The sequence below is a fragment of the Stenella coeruleoalba genome (genome assembly GCF_951394435.1).
Source record: "Stenella coeruleoalba genome assembly, chromosome: 16".
NCBI classification, from domain to species: domain Eukaryota; kingdom Metazoa; phylum Chordata; class Mammalia; order Artiodactyla; family Delphinidae; genus Stenella; species Stenella coeruleoalba.
In genome coordinates this window covers 63,408,466-63,426,134 of record NC_137162.1, presented here as the reverse complement: position 1 = coordinate 63,426,134, position 17,669 = coordinate 63,408,466, and the positions used below count along the sequence as shown (strand labels likewise).

Sequence of the window (17,669 nt, the reverse complement as noted above, 5' to 3'; positions counted from 1 at the left end):
ATAACAACGGGAAAGAAAGAAAATAACATTCTAGGTAATGTTTTTAAGCAAAAAAATGACAAAAATATTTGGATATGTACAATGTGAAAAATGATCTCAAGGTATTATCAGGACTAGAAGATTAATGGTGATCGATAACAAATAGGAAAGTTGGGAGCCGAGGACAGACATGAAAAAGAAGACAAGAAAACAGTATATGAATTACAGAGCTTGAACTGAGGACAGAAGTCCAGGTATAAACATCCAAGAGCTTGCTAGAGAAGTAATGAGTCAGCAATGAAGATTTAAATAGAATTAGTTATCTGTACAGAGGTGACCATTGAAACAATAGAGATAGATGAGCTATTCTGGATGTTTACGGGAAGAGCAGAGGACCAAAGTCTGGCTAGGCCTTAAAAAAATCAGCACAGATAGGTAGGAGGAGGAAGACATGAATCAGCAAGATACCTGAAAAGGGAAAGTTGCCGCAACTAAGAGTTCGCATGTCACAACTAAAGATCCCGCATGCAGCACCAAAGATCCCGTGTGCCGCAACTAAGACCCAGTGCAGCCAAATAAATAAATAAATATTTTTTAAAAAAAGAGTCAGTGGGTGTAGAATATAGCTTATGAAGTAAGTGGAAAAGAGAAGACAGATTTTAAAGATCTAAACTGGAAGTAAATAATAAAGAAAAGGGGCAGTAAAACCAAGAAGAGAATCAGAATAGCTAGAGGTGATCATGTCTCCGCAAATGAACAAGGTTCCGCAGCCATGTTTCTAAAAGTAAACTACACACCCTTTTTTTTTTTTAAATATTTAGTTATTTATTTGGCTGTGTCAGGTCTTAGTTGTGGCATGCGGGATCATTCTTGCCACGTGCGGGATCTTTTAGATGTAGCCTTCGGGATCTTTAGTTGCGGCATGCGAACTCTTAGTTGCGGCATGTGGGATCTAGTTCCCTGACCAGGGATTGAACCCGGGCCCCCTGCATTGGGAGCACGGAGTCTTAGGCACTGGACCGCCAGGGAAGTCCCTACACCTTTTTTCCTTTACTTTCAGTCTAGTATGATCTGCTCCCACACACAAGCATACTGAATCTGCCTTCACAAAAGTAACCTTCATTGTGAAATCCAATGAATACCTTACTTTTCAGTACTTATCTTACTTTGAGTTTTCTTTTTCCATTGGATACTCTTTTTGGAGCCTTTGTGACACTACGATTTCCTGTTGTCTTCCTGTTTTTCAGGATACTCCTCAGTCACAGAGAGCTTCCCTTCTTCCTGTTCCTGAAAAGTTCCTGCTTCTTAGTATTCCAGCCCTTTTTTAATCTCATCTATCCAATCTCTCTTGGTCTACAGAAATTCTCTACAGCCAACTTTCCAATTACACTTTCCACCTAATTTATCTATGTCCCTAACACACTTATATTAATATAAAACTCCCTTGCATTGCTACTGTCTTAATAAGAGTATAGGCTTCTTGGGACTTCCCTGGTGGCACAGTGATTGAGAATCCTCCTGCCAATGCAGGGACATGGGTTCAGACCCTGGTCCGGGAAGATCCCACATGCCGCAGAGCAACTAAGCCCGTGAGCCACAACTACTGAAGCCTGCAAGCCTAGTGCCTGTGCTCCGCAACAAGAGAAGCCACCACAATGAGAAGCCCCCGCACTGCAACAAAGAGTAGCCCCCACTCGCTGCAACTAGAGAAAGCCTGCATGCAGCAACAAAGACCCAAGGCAGCCAAAAAAAAAAAAAAAAGAAAAGAGTATAGGCTTCTTGAGGCAATACTTCTGTTTTTCCTTCAGTGAAACTCCCAATGCCTAGCATACTGACTGGCACAAAGTTGGCCTTCAAGATTTAGTGCAAGAGAAGTTGTACCTACACACACACACACACACACACAATAAGTGGCTCAAATTTCAGAAAACTCATACAGGCAATTCATGAGGAAATATGGATGAAAACTATAGTGTTTCTTTCTAGCTTTCTTTTTCCTTTCTTTTAAAATCCACAGAAATTGAGTAGGTTCAAACTAATTTGGTCAATTTGGCACGAAGTTATTTATAATATGCTTAAAGTGCAGGCACACTGGAAAAAATGTATTAAATTAATATTTATATTTTGCAAGGGATCCTGTGTTTTAATAATCTATTAGAAAAAATAAGACAACTAACCAATGCTAAAAATCAGTATTGGATAAATGTAATTTAACTTAATTAAGTTGATGAACAAACTTACGATATTGTCTGTGCTATTGCTCCAGCAACACCACCACAAAGTAAGTTTATGTGAGTTTTCAAAACTAAGACATTAGGATTGTCTGATGAAGGTCTGCCAAGAAGGGTAGGAGCATGGGAAAGCCCAACACTCTTTAAGGTACCAAAAGTAAAAAATGAAACACCTGAAAAACAAAATATAAATTCACCACAATGCTTAACAGAGATGTGAGCTGTGAGAAGACACCATTCTTACATAATAACCAATTAACTCAATTGGTTATTATCAACCAATTAACTCAAGGGACTAACTATGCATTTCCTGATTTCCAATGTTTGGCTTAATCTAAGACAAAAAGATTTAATTAATGTTTACAAATAACCTAAAGATAACAAAATTACCACCTATAAAAAATTATACATTGGTTTTTCACACACTAACATAATGTTCAGTTCACTGAATAAAGGTAGTAGTTGAGTATAATTCCACCTTATACATGAATAGAATTGAACAGTTTTCCAAGGTTTTACATAAGTAAAAGTTAAATTAATGATTAGTAACCTTACGTTAACATGACATACTTACAATAACAATGATGGTGATAATGTAAGGTAGAGGCAAGAAATTCAAAAGTGATAAAGCACTGTTATTTCAATTCAATGTCTAATGTTGTCTTCCAGGAAGAGTTATGACAATGAGAGACTCACCAGACACATGGAATCTAATGAATATTGAATTAAGTTATTGATAATGTGCAGTTGGTGCTGGCTGAATATTTACACGATTTTATAATAAAAGGATTAAAGTCATACATTAAAAAAATTAGCAGAACTCAAGTATACTTATCAACTAAATATTACTCAAGATATCTTGATATCTATTGAATTTTAAAAACATACTGTAAAAGATACTTGATTCTTAAGAACAAATAAGCACTAACAAAAATTCAGTCTAGGATAACACCTCAATATATGCATTTATTCTTTGTATAAAATTCTTACGATCTTATAGTATTTTATAATGATGCTATACAACTTCAGAATATTCATATACTTTTTTTTAAAGAAGTGGTTTATATTTTTTAATTTTATTTATTTTTGGTTGCATTGGGTTTTCGTTGCTGCACGTGGGCCTTCTCTAGATGCAGCGAGTGGGGGCTACTCTTTGTTGCAGTCCACAGGCTTCTCATTGCAGTGGTTTGTCCTGTTGCAGAGCACGGGCTCTAGGCACGTGAGCCCCAGCAGTTGTGGCACATGGGCTAAGTAGTTGCGGCTCGCGGGCTCTAGAGCACAGGCTCAGTAGTGGTGCACCGGCTTAGCTGCTCCGCGGCGTGTGAGATCCTCCCAGAGCAGGGCTCAAACCCATGTCCCTTGCATTCGCAGGCGGATTCCCAACCACTGCGCCACCAGGGAAGTCCCCATACACTTTTATATATGGGAAATCTATTCTATAGACCTAAATACAGAAATTTTAACCACAGGAAAAGCTCACAACAAGGAAATTCATAGCAAATTAAACACAAGTAGAAAAAAAATAGAAATACCTTAATTATGCAGAATGGTATTCACTGAAATATGACACAATTAATAAAAATGTGAATACTATTCAGAAATATGAAAAACATTTGGGAAATGGGAAAAAATTAAGAAACAAAATTATATACATACTATAACTATGTAAAAAATGTATTTCAAAAACAAAACTGAAAACAAACAAAAAAAATTAGAAAGAGAAAAAAATATAGTAAAAAAACTAAAGAGTTCTGATTCCAGCATAATGGCAGTCTAGGTATTCTGAGGGACTTTGTCATTGCAGAACAACTATATCCATTGCTGGGCTTACAAAAAGGAAGAGAAGGTTTCCAAGAATCCCCAGCAGCACCACCTTCCAAAAATATGATATGGGGCCCACTTGGGAATTGTGGCCCATGAGAGAGTTGGAGTGACTCTACATTTTGATGGCAATAGCAGCCAAGCCATTGAGACAGATCCTGCCACTGGGCTACAGAAGATGGAATCACTGGGTCAGAAACTCAGAGCTTAAGATCAAGTAATGGACTCATAATTAAAGACCGCTCAAAAGAAGCCACAAGAAATAAAACAAACAACAAACTAACTAAATAAATAAAGACCATCAAGCATAGGAGGAAGCAAATAAACTTATATATTTATAAAATATTGGGGGGGGGCTAAGGATTCAGAAAAATAAGCAAACAAGATAAGAAAGGAATAAAAAGAAACGTATAAAGAAAAACAGGGCTTCCCTCGTGGTGCAGTGGTTAAGAATCCGCCTGCCAATGCAGGGGACACGGGTTCGAGCCCTGGTCCTGGAAAATCTCACATGCTGCGGAGCAGCTAAGCCCATGCGCCACAACTACTGAGCCTGCGCTCTTGAGCCCATGAACCACAACTACTGAGCGTGCGTGTCACAACTACTGAAGCCCGTGCGCCTAGAGCCCAAGGTCCGCAACAACAGAAGCCACCACAATGAGAAACCCGCACACCGCAAGGAAGAGTAGCCCCCGCTTGCCACAACTAGAGAAAGCCTGTGTGCAGCAACGAAGGCCCAATGCAGCCAAAAATAAATAAATAAAACAAATAAATTTATTAAAAAGAATAAAAAAAAGAAAAACAAGTGGAAATCAATAGCAAGGTAAAGAAACAAGTCCAAATATATCAATAACCACAATAACCATTAAGTATACTGTCAATTAAAAGATTTTACTGACCAGATTAAAGAAATACCCAGCTATATATATATAATGATTACAAAATAAATATCTAAAACAAAAACATGACAAAGTAGAAAATGAAAGGATGAAAAAAGATATCCCAGGCAAATATTAACTTGGATCTGGGCAAAAAAAATTATGAATGGGGGGAATTTGAACAATGACAATATACTAGATGATATTAAGAAAGTTTCATAACGGTTAAGGCAAATACCATAAGATATCACTTATATGTGGAATCTAAAATATGACACAAATGAACCTATCTATGAAACAGAAACAGAATCATGAACATAGAGAACAGACTGGTGGTTGCCAAGGAAGAGGGGGCTGGGGGAGGGATAGAGTGAGAGGTTGGGGTGAGCAGATGTAAGCTTTTATATATAGAATGGATAAACAACAAGGTCCTGCTGTCTAGCACAGAGAACTGTATTCAATATCCTATGATAAACCACAATGGAAAAGAATATATATATAAAAAAAAAGAATGTTGGGTTTCCCTAGTGGCGCAGTGGTTAAGGGTCCGCTTGCCAATGCAGGGGACACAGGTTCGAGCTCTGGTCTGGGAAGATCCCACATGCTGCAGAGCAACTAAGCCCATATGCCACAACTACTGAGCCTGCGCTCTAGAGCCCGCGAGCCTCAACTACTGAAGCCCACGTGCCACAACTACTGAAGCCCGCGCGCCCAGATCCCGTGCTCTGTAACAAGAGAAGCCATCGCAATGAGAAGCCCACACACCGCAACCAAGAGTAGCCCCTGCTCACCGCAACTAGAGAAAGCCCGCACGTAGCAATGAAGACCCAACGCAGCCAAAAATAAATAAATAAAATAAATAAATTTATAAAATCAGTAACGAGCCAAAATGCCAAGTATCATCACTTTTATTGACTACTGCACTGTAGGTCCTTAGCTGCTACAGTAAGATAAGATAAACATAAATAGACAAAGAAATAAGGATTTGAACAGAAGTAAGAAAAATGATGTTATTTGCACAGGATGTGATGGTCCACACAGAAAATCCAAAGCATTTACAAGTAGCATGGTAGCTGGCTATCATATCAACAAGTAGAATAATGGCTAGCTATAAAATCATATAAAAACTAAATCAAGCAATAAACTGAAAATGTAATTTTCTAAAAGACACAACAAAACTTATGTCTATGAATATATCTAACAAAAACGTCCAAGATCTGTATGCAATTTCATTCAGAATTCCAGCAAGAATTTTTGTGCAACATCAAAAAATGATTCTAAAATGCACATGGGGGCTTCCCTGGTGGCTCAGTGGTTTAGAGTCCGCCTGCCGATGCAGGGGACACAGGTTCGTGCCCCGGTCCGGGAAGATCCCACATGCCGTGGAGCGGCTGGGCCCGTGAGCCATGGCCGCTGAGCCTGCGCGTCCGGAGCCTGTGCTCCACAACGGAAGAGGCCACAACAGTGAGAGGCCCGCGTACCGCAAAAAAAAAAAAGAAAAACGACTTACTATAAAACTGCATTCTATTATTGTTTTAAGAAGTAGCACTACAGATCACTGGGGAAAGGAGAAATTAATCAGTGACTATCCTTAGGGAGGAAAAAAAGTAATTCTGGACAGATTAGGGGCTTAAATATAACATGCTAAACTTTAAAATTATTCCTACAAGAAAATGAAAAACGAAGATTTTGCCAAATTTAAAACATACCTGCATATGGAGCCATTCCTAATATAGTAGGCATCAAGCCTCTGTAAAATCCAAGGAAACCACCTTCCTTTTGAGTGAAGAAAAATTAGAAGTGAAATTACACTGGGCTTATTATGATAAATGCAAAAGAACAAAAGCATACATTATATAGGAAAAATTATTCTGGACCCACACTGAAACACATGTGTTTTCACAATTATGATTAGTATCAGTAATTATAAGTAAAACAATAACTATTCAAAACATTTGCCTAAATATAAAAGGACATGTTATAGACAAGAAAAGTAAAAATGAAATACCTTTGCATAAATTGTTTTGAATGCATGAATAATTCCCGTATAAGTATGTTCCCCTTTCACCTGGAATGCTAGGCGTACTCTAACCATATCAAGAGGGTAAGTACAGATAACTGCTGTCATACCTGAAAAGAAAGCAGAAACTTAAATGTATAAGAATCATATATTATGTGTATATATATATATATATATATATATATACCTTTCCTATCATTAGTAATGCTCTCAAATTATACAGTAACGACGAAAGCCCAATGAAATCAAAGTAATATTACTGACAGAATTATATCATAATATTATCAGCTGAAAAACTTGTAAGTAAAAGGGTCAGTTTGTAAAATCTTTTCAAGTTCTTCCCACTGTGAAGTTATAATGTTAGCACCAAAATAGTACAGTATTAGTGGATCATGTTAGTATTTTTTAAATTCTATTACTTGTCTATTCACAGGTAAGACATCAGAAAAGAAAAACTGACTATCTCCAAAGCACTAGGCAGGATATTTGACTTTTTCCTTATTTTCTCTAATCCTAAAATGGAGAGATGCTTAACCTACCTAAGAAATTCTTTTAAAAATAAAATAAAGGCATTTTTTAAAAAAATTCAAAGCATGGTCACTATTTTCTTTTTAAAATTTAGGTAAGGGTAATTCCCTGGTGTTCCAGTGGTTAGGACTCCATGCTCTCACTGTCAAGGGCCTGGGTTCAATCCCTGGTCAGGGAACAAAGATCCTGCCAGCAGAGCAACTAGACCAAAATAAAAAAACAAAACATACAGGAATTCGATAAATAAATAAATAAATAAAATTTACATAAATTTGTTACTGACTAAACATAATAAAAATATAAATGTCCAAGGTCATAGAAACAATTTATTTTAGGAATAAAATCTCCTGATAAACAAATTTAGTATTAAGTTCTAGATTTTCATCAATATATGATTTCAAATTCCATAAAATATCCAGATGAAATTTTTTTAATATGCATTTATTTATTTGCTTATTTGTTTATTTATTTATTTATTTATGGCTGCGTTGGGTATTCCTTGCTGCGCGGGGTTTTATCCAGTTGCAGTGAGCGGGGGCTACTCTTCGTGGCGATGCACGGGCTTCTCATTGCGCTGGCTTCTTCTTTTTTTTTTTTTTTTTTGCGGTACGCGGGCCTCTCACTGTTGTGGTCTCTCCCGTTGCGGAGCACAGGCTCCGGACGCGCAGGCTCAGCGGCCATGGCTCATGGGCCTAGCCGCTCCGCAGCATGTGGGATCTTCCCAGACCGGGGCACGAACCCGTGTACCCTGCATCGGCAGGCGGATTCTCAACCACTGCGCCACCAGGGAAGTCCCCCAGCTGAATTTTTATTTGCATCTTTTTTACTGAGGTATAGTTATGTATCAGTTATTTTTAAAATTAAAAATAATCTTCTATTTTTGTAAAGTACCAAATAAATATATGCTCAAGGTAAAAAAATTAGAAAATAATTTTTAAATATACATATTCATCCTCCAGAAATAACCACCTAAATATATAATATTTATATTATATGCCCCTTTTATACAGGGGCATTTACACACATCTAAACACATACACACATTTAAAACATGACAATGGGTTTCGCTGGTGGCGCTGTGGTTAAGAATCCACCTGCCAACGCAGGGGACACGGGTTTGAGCCCTGGTCCGGTAAGATCCCACATGCTGCAGAGCAACTAAGCCCGTGCGCAACAACTACCGAGCCTGCTCTCTTGAGCCCGTGAACCGCAACTGCTGAGCCTGTGTGCCACAACTACTGAAGTCCACATGCCTAGAGTCCATGCTCTGCCAACAACAGAAGCCACCACAAAGAGAAGCCTGCACACCACAATGAAGAGTAGCACCCGCTCACCGCAACCAGAGAAAAGCCCACGTGCAGCAACGAAGACACAACGCAGCCAAAAATAAAATAAATTTATTTTAAAAAAATACATGATAATGGTGTAATTCTATTTTGTAGTAAATTTTTCCTACTTCACATTATATTGTGAACATCTTTCCACATGAGAAAAACATTACCTGGATGTACTATAATTTATTTAAACAATCCTCTTAGACATTTAGGTTGTCTCCATTATTTGCTACATGATATTGTAATAGTAAACAGTGCTTTGATGAATGTCCTTATAACTAAATATTTCATTATGGATTAAATTCCTAAAATAAAATTATTAGGACAATGCATAAGGTTTTTAACAGAAACTGCCTTCCAGAATGATCGTGCTGATTTATAATGTCATCCGTTAGAATATAAGTCCTATTTCTCTAACTTATCAGAAGTATTAGACAATTATTAGACAAGCAGAATATTCAATTTTTAGATAATTTTTCCAACACTGGATGGGCAAAAAAACACTCTGTTATTTTGGTTTGTTTCTCATATGACATTCTTTTTCTTTTTTGGGGGGGGCGCGGGCAGTTTCATAACTTTCTTTGACAATCAGTGGTCAGTTCCCTTCCACATCACCTGTGTAGATTTCTGAGAGTGGTGACAGATTTTTGAAAGTGGTTACCTCCTTGGTACATAGGTAACCAACATATAGAGCTTGTTTGGTGAATTTTCAACATCATTATGTTTCTGGACAACTGTACACAGATATGGTAGGGGATATTCCTCCTATCTTTGGCCCAGACAGCTTTGTTAAGCATAGTGTCAATGAGCACATCGGGAGTTCCCATCTCCTTGCTGGCCAATTTCTGGATCTCTTTGAGTACCTGAGGGGCACACACTTGAAGTCCACTCCAGGGATGTGCTTGTGAATGTTAGTGGTGTACTCCCTGGTCACGACCTGGTTGGTGAGCAGATCGACGCTTCGTCTCACCACCCTTCTTTGCAGGAACCATCCTGCCAGGCCCAGGTTGGAAAGGAAGAGCTTGAGGTATTGTCAAGACTTTCTTTTTCTCTGTAGGCTTTTAACATGATAATTTTATCTTTTTATTAGTTTTACCAAATGAAAATATAATTTTTTTGCCACAACTTTGGCCTACAGTAGCATACTAGGCATAAAAGTGGCAATTTAAGTGATTTCTGTATTCATAACCTAATTTAACTTTTTAGTTTTAATTTTTTTGACATTTTATTATTATTACTATCATTATTATTATCATTATTTTGGCTGTACCACATGGCTTGCGGGATCTTAGTTCCCTCTCCAGGGATTGAACCTGTGCCCCCTGCAGTGGAAGCACAGAGTCCTAACCACTGGACTGCCAAGGAAGTCCCAGTGTTAAATTTTTAATATTTGTTTAATATTATTTAAATAGACCTGAGATACCTTACCCCACTTACTTAGCAAATGCTGCTGTAACTTGCATCCATTTTTATTAGCCCAAACTTAAATCCATACTAATTTTCAGAGCTTCTGCCACTCTCCCAAAAATCTAAATCAGTTCGCCACTCCTTATACATGGATTAGAAAACAATGTTCTTTATGTTATTATCTAGGTATCTCTCATGGCATCTCTACCTGGGTGATTATAACATTATCTCTGAGCTAAAAATCTACATAGCTAATATACTGTTAATACTTTAATGCAAACAAATGCAACGCTTCATTCTCTTTTCCCCCGCTTAGTTCTCTCTTGAGAATGACCTCAATTACTTTAGACAATGAGCCGAAAGTCAGTTTGAATATGTTTAATTTTAAAAGCAAGGAATACTTTGTATCAAGATTAGCCTAATGGTACTCCGAACAGGTTAGACTCATAGAAGAAAGGCTGATTTATGATTCACTTATCTGTGATTTAGCTGTAAGTGATATTTTAAACCTTCCTTTTTTTAGTTTGCACATAACAATAAAGACTGTCTACTATGTGCCAAGCACACTATACCAGGCACTTTACAAATACCACCTCTAATCCTCAAATACCAAGTACCACCAATAATCCTACAAGGTAGAAAATTGAGGCTCAAAGTAGTTAAGTGAGTTGACCAAATTCACAGTTTCTGTATCACAGAGTAGAATTTGAGACTAAATTTTCTGACTCATATCACAACATATATTGCCTTCCCTGTAATTTTCTTTTCTCAAACATTTAGTTAGTACTTTCTAAACTTAAATTTTTAGTTCAGAAATTCCATCAGTTCAGTGATTAGAAATGTCAGTCCCTCATTTCAGCCAATTTGATTTTGAGCTGTACATCTGAGCCATTTGTTTTCAAGCTATTCATTTGCAAACTTGTTTTTTATTTAACTTGGTTTTATCTATTGGTATTCAAACCAGCCATGTCTGGCAGCCAAGGCAGTGACTCTTCTAAATGGCCTCTTTGAAGCTGAATCTAAACTAATACAGTACAAATGTGATGTTCCTAAGACAAGGTTTGGCAATAATATCACATTTAAGTCACAGCAAATACCTTATTATCCAGATATTTATAAAACTACATATTTCGCAGCTTGGTTTAATTTTTTGCAGCTTGTGCTAAATATTTTGCAAGGGAAAATTTTACAAAATAAAATGAGGAGAGATTATCTATAAACTAGTTCCATGTTTATTGAAAATGGTTCATATTAAGGAGTTTAACAAATATAGAAAAGAATCAAAAGGCTGACCATTTTAAGGCTTGATCATCCTGACACAATTTGAACATCAGATTTTGCTAGGATTTGCCCAGATCATCACTATTCATTTTTTTTTTTTTTATGCTTCTGTACATTTTTACAACTCCCATATTTTTTTTCTCCTCCCTATCTGGATCACTTTCGTCTTGCCTCTCCTATTTGTTCTCCCCACTCCATTTATTTCTTCTTTCCTTCTCACATGCTCCAAGCCTTCTCATTGTCTTCTTACTGGTTTCAAGTGGCTTAACATGAAATAACTGAATTAACAAAGTGATCAAAACGGTAAATTGGTAGAAAATGGAAATGGAAAATGGAAATTTCTGGACATCCAGAAATTTCTAAAGGTAAAGGAGGCATTAGTTTAAAAGCTGTAAGACCATGAGTCAGGCTGAGGAACTGGCATAACCTAATTGTACATCAGAGAATGGTAAAAATAATGCCAATGATTACTATAATGCTAAACTGATGATCTAGTTTTACAATTTTTCGGCCAGTTTACTTCACTATGTTTTTATATGGTATATTTCTTTTGAATTTGAGCAATCAAATCTTCCTAAAGAAAAACAAAACCTTTTAACCAGGATGTTTAAAACTTTCAAAGTTTGGGCTTCCCTGGTGGTGCAGTGGTTGAGAGTCCGCCTGCCGATGCAGGAGACGCGGGTTCGTGCCCCGGTCTGGGAGGATCCCACATGCCACGGAGCGGCTGGGCCCGTGAGCCATGGCCGCTGGGCCTGCACATCCGGAGCCTGTGCTCCGCAACGGGAGAGGCCACGACAGGGAGAGGCCCGCGTACCGCAAAAAAAAAAAAAACAAAAAAAAACAGCTTACAAAGTTTTTTGTTGTTGCTGTTGTTCACTATTTCTAAAAACAACTCAGTGATTTAAATGTAATTTTAAAATTTAGAATTTAGCAAGAAGATTTTTAATAATTTTGTACTCCGATAAATCTTGAAAACTCTTTAAGATTTTAAATGTTTTCTTTTAAAAAAAAGATTTTAAATGTTTATTTATCCTTGGAATAAGTGGGATGTGAGAACTATTCTTCTGATAGTCATATTTTACCCTTCACTCTAAGTATAAAATTATGAAGCCCTCTACAGGCTGGATTTAGACTTTCAAAAGCTGTAAAAGTCTAAAAGCCCTAAATACAGAAAAGATTATGACATCTTATATTGTTCAAACGAGAAACAATAATGCACTGTAAAGTAAGTTTGAGCATATCCAACTAAGTTCTTTTTTTTAAACATTTATTTATTTATTTGGCTGCGCTGGGTCTTAGTTGCAGCACGTGGGATCTTTTAGTTGCGGCATGAGGGTTCTTTAGTTGCAGCATGTGGGATCTAGTTCTCTGACCAGGAATCAAACCTGGGCCCCCTGCATTGGGAGTGCAGAGTCTTAGCCACCGGACCACCAGGAAAGTCCCTCCAACTAAGTTCTGATTCACTTCATGATGACTATGTCAATGCTTTTTTTTTTTTTTATGTCAATGCTTTTTAAAAATACCACACCATTAAGTTCCTTTTTCTCCACACTCTCTCCAGAATTTATTATTTATAGACTTTTTGATAATAGCCATTCTGACTGGTGTGAGGTGATACCTCATTGTGGTTTTGATTTGCGCTTCTCTAATAATTAGCGATGTTCAGCATCTTTTCATTTGCCTGTTGGCCATCTGGATGTCTTCTTTGGAGAAATGTCTATTTAGGTCTTCTGCCCATTTTTTGACTGGGCCGTTCATTTTCTGAGGAATAAGGAATTCAAGTGGCTGGCTCAAGAAATGTAACAAGCCGCTGGCATGGAAAGTTTAATAACATTCCCCCATACTTATGGAGGACCTCAGATCTTTCAGAATGTTTTCACAGAATTCTTTACTCTGACCCTTAGAACAACTAAGAAAGAAAGGGAGTTGAACAATCATAAGTTCTACTTTAACAAATGGATAAATGAATTATGGCAGGCTCAGATGACCTGCCCATAGTCAAAGGACATGTATGTAATAGAGGCCAGCCACGATCCCAGGCAGTAAGTGTTCTGTCCATCTGACCTCCCAGCCTTACGCCAAGCACTAAACTAGAGCAGACCAGAACTGGCCACAAGCAGAACTCAGCTCGTTGCTTCTGGTTTCTGACAACTTCCTTCTTTTTCCTCTTCTCTATCCTGTCACTCTTAGTTTCATAGGAACTGGCAGATCAAGATTTATTTCAAACAAGTGAAACATACAGAAAGAAAGGAGAAGGCCTTCCTTAAATATACAAACCTTGATTCTCAGTCTCTAGTTTTTCCTTTTTGAATGACTGAGATTCAATATGTACTGGATTGTAGTTGTAGGATGAGGGAAAATGTTGAAGTTCAAAAAAGCTTTAAAATAAGCTCTGTTGAAATGATCATGAAAAACATACCATTTTTAATTTTGGCAAATATAAAATTTCCAAACTTACGTTCAAAGACCACCAAAAGTACAGAAGCAAAGATACCAGATATAAATAAAATTAACCAGAACATTTATTTCAACTGTTTAAAATCATAAAAGCAAAATGTAAATTATAATTACTTAAACATGGTAATAAAAAGAGAAATATTGGTTAATGGAAGCACTAGTCTTATCTATAATAGCTAGAATTTTTTTAACCTCTTTTCTTTAAAAATTAAAATTTATACTTGAAGTTCCTTTGGTTTATTATTATTTTCTAGTGTATATTGAAACCTTGATGTTAACACGTCTTTCATTTCAGAAATATGAACACGCTAGTCAAGAAATAATCAAGTGCCACGAAAAGGAAATAATACAAAGTCTTTAGGATTTTACTCATATTCATAATCCTACTTCATCTTTCCTACAACCCTAAAAGAAAGAATTTGACCTGTCACTTATAAAATCAAATTTAAGAGACAAAAAAATTTTTAAGTGATGTAAGAAATCATAAATTTTAAGATTTGGAAACTTTACTAAAATTTTCCTTCTGCAAAATGAGAGATAATCATAGCACTTTCCTCACAGTATCTTTCTGTGAACTACATGTCAAGTACTCAAAGATTACATGGCAAGTGCTCAGGTCTGTGAAGGGTACAAAGCAAGTGAACAATACATGCTAGCTAATGTTACTCACCAGCACTGCCATGCCAGGGTAAAATACTAAAATATTTCTATAGCAGTTGACAAATAGCTGTTGCTCCAGCTTCCAAGATCTCCCACATCATGACTCTGGTAGTCTCTTCCCCAACCAGAGCTCCCACCACCACCACATACTGTGTCCTGATCCAGCCATGAAAAAGTTAGTTGGAGGCTTTCAGAGCCTGTCCTATTTGTTAGTACCTCTACGGTTGGTTTGCTAAATATTTTAGATAATATTCCTGGTTACTTTTAATACTTATTGATCTTGGGTCAGTCTGCCAGAAGTCAAAAAGAGTTAAATAAACATTGCGTAAGGCAAAACCCTGGATAAGGTAGGTCAGGTTGGACATTATAAATCTAGGTCCAAAAAAATCAACTGAAATCCTACAAACCTTGTGATAACCACATAGTTAAGATTTTGATATACCACCTTCCAATGGTCTTATTTCCATTAGCAGAAATAAAAACTGTTAACGTGTTGGTTTATAACCTTGCAGATGTTTCTTTAATGAATATTTACATATGTATTTACTTTTTAAAAACCAAAATATGATATAGCATATTAAACATTCTCTTTTGTAACTTCCTTTCTACATATGATGTAAACATCCTTCTCTGTCAATAAATACAATTCTACAAATGTACAAAAAAAAATCTAGTACTGGAAGTATAGAATTCTGACATGGATTTTTTTTTTTTACCACTCTTCTATTGCTACATACTTAAATTACCTTTTGGTGTGAGAAACAAAAAAACAATGAAAATCTAACATTTAAAAAAAAATCAATATAAAAAAAGTTTTAGTGGAAAACATGAATAAATGTTTTTATCTTAGAATGGGGAAGGCATTTCTCAACACAATTCAAAAAATTTTGAAGCCACAGAGGAAAAGACTAACCCATTTGGCTATGTAATATTTCTATATGGGGGGGAACTTTTGGATGATTTTTCCAAAAAAATCACAAATAAGGTTAAAAGACAAATCTAGAACTGGGAAATAAAATAATAGCAATATTTGACAGAAAAAAAAAGTCTTAATTCCCAAACTCATAAAAATGAATATTCAAAGAATAGAAACAATTCAAGGCTGAAAGTAAGAAATACAAATGGTCAATAAACATTTGAAAAGCTGACCAAGCTTACTCATAATTAATTGCCAAATACTAAAAATTTAATAAGGCCCAGTGTTGATATGGTATGTAGGGGAAAGGGCTACTGAAAGCATTAAGGAGATCAGTTGTTTGCAAAGGTCTATCAAAAATTAAATACAGGGCTTCCCTGGTGGTGCAGTGGTTGAGAGTCCGCCTGCTGATGCAGGGGACACGGGTTCGTGCCCTGGTCCGGGAAGATCCCACATGCCGCGGAGCGGCTGGGCCTGTGAGCCATGGCCGCTGAGCTTGCGCGTCCGGAGCCTGTGCTCCGCAACGGGAGAGGCCACAACAGTGAGAGGCCTGCGTACCGCAAAAAAAAAAAAATTAAATACACATATCCTCTGATAAAGTAATTCCCTTCTGAAAATTATTCTACAGATGTATTCACACAAGTACAATGTGTTATTTGCAAAACAAAAATTTTAACTATCCCAAACGTCAATCAATAGGGGACTGAGTAAATAAATAATGGGCCATTTTTACCGTAGAATATAACACAGTTCTTCACAAAATTAAGAAAGATCTATGTACTGATACAGAAGAGAGTCCTAAGATAACTATAAAAGTTCTAATCCTATAGAATAGTATTGGAAAAAAGCACACATAAGAAACTGCTAATAGTGATTGCTTCTAGGGAGCAGAACTATTTTCATTGTATAGAAATATGTATTACTGTAGTCATTATAATTTTTTTAATTTTTTGAAAGAAAAAAATAAACATTTCCAGAAGGAGAACTGTCAAAGGGAATGTATGATTTTCACATAGCTGTAAGTTTAGACTACTCCTTATATCTCCTACTGTAAAACACTCTGAGTTGGGATATTAATGATTTCTTGCATAATTGAGCACAGGAAGATAACAAATGTGTGCTACTTAATCAATGTCACACATATTACCTAAAGCAAATTAAGTATTTTAATAGAAAATTAATTTGCAGAAATAAAATATACCCACTCCTGTATAGCACAGGGAACTATATTCAATATCCTGTGATAAACCATAATGGAAAAGAATATTAAAAAAAAGAATGTCTCTATGTGTATAACTGAGGCACTTTGCTGTACAACAGAGATGGCACAACATTGTGAATCAATTCTACTTCAGTTAAAAACAAAAAATTACCCACTCCTCTTACCTGCCATGGACCCAGCCATTAATCTGTGTACATGACCAGAAACTCCCAGTTTTGTAGTTATTAACTAGAAACCAAAAACATCAAATTATGCACTTTTACAGAAGCAATCTTGCCAAATGTACTATATTACACATTGATGACCACAAATACTCAAAGTGTGAATGGGAGTAGTAGGAATAAAATGCTACTATAGACAGTGAAGTCTTGATACTGCTTACTTTTCATTTTAAGATACCCTATGATAATTTTTTAAAAATTATTCTTAGAATACCCTATGAAATTTAATTCATTAAACTCCTTTCTGTGTTAAGATGTTTGAGAGAATAAACTTTCAGTCAGCCAGAAAAGAGAAACTTAGTATGATGGGAAAAGCTGTTAACTTACAGCATTACTCAAAAACAGACTTTCACAATATGGTCTCACTAGTTTATTTAATAAGAAAATCCAGTGTTCCTCTCCTACAACTGAGAAACAAAAAGCATATCAAAAAGCTATTAATATTTTATGGATTTATTATTAGCTACTTGAAGGATACTTTGGCTCTTCTTCGTAAGTATAAACATAAACAATTTACTAAAAAATGACTAACAATCCTGGAACAGATAACTCCAAAACCAAGTTATATTTAAAAACTTAAACTATCACAAGCCTTAGTCTTTCAAGAAGGCATTACTTTATCCATTCATCCAAAGTAACTTTAAAGGTCAAAGCAAATGCCTTGTCAATTAAGTATGATATTCAAAGACACAAAAGAGGAAAACAAGATAAAGTTTC

General features: G+C 36.3%; 1 protein-coding gene and 1 pseudogene across 6 annotated transcripts in view; both read right to left on the bottom strand.

The window, feature by feature from the left end:
• Positions 1 to 17,669, bottom strand: part of SLC25A16 (solute carrier family 25 member 16) — a 33,942-nt gene that overhangs the window by 5,867 nt on the left and 10,406 nt on the right. For 4 of the 5 annotated variants that reach the window (XM_079900411.1, XM_079900413.1, XM_079900410.1 and 1 more), the window contains exons 4-7: positions 16,896 to 16,959; positions 6,915 to 7,036; positions 6,616 to 6,682; positions 2,221 to 2,383 (exon numbers count right to left, since the gene is read on the bottom strand). In XM_079900411.1, coding sequence (XP_079756537.1) covers positions 2,221 to 2,383; positions 6,616 to 6,682; positions 6,915 to 7,036; positions 16,896 to 16,959 — 416 coding nt within the window. The remainder of the gene's footprint in view (positions 1 to 2,220; positions 2,384 to 6,615; positions 6,683 to 6,914; positions 7,037 to 16,895; positions 16,960 to 17,669) is intronic. The other variant, XM_079900412.1, reaches the window with a different exon arrangement.
• Positions 8,069 to 9,915, bottom strand: LOC307175002 (large ribosomal subunit protein eL31-like; annotated as a pseudogene). The gene has a single exon. The product of its transcript is annotated as a large ribosomal subunit protein eL31-like (transcript).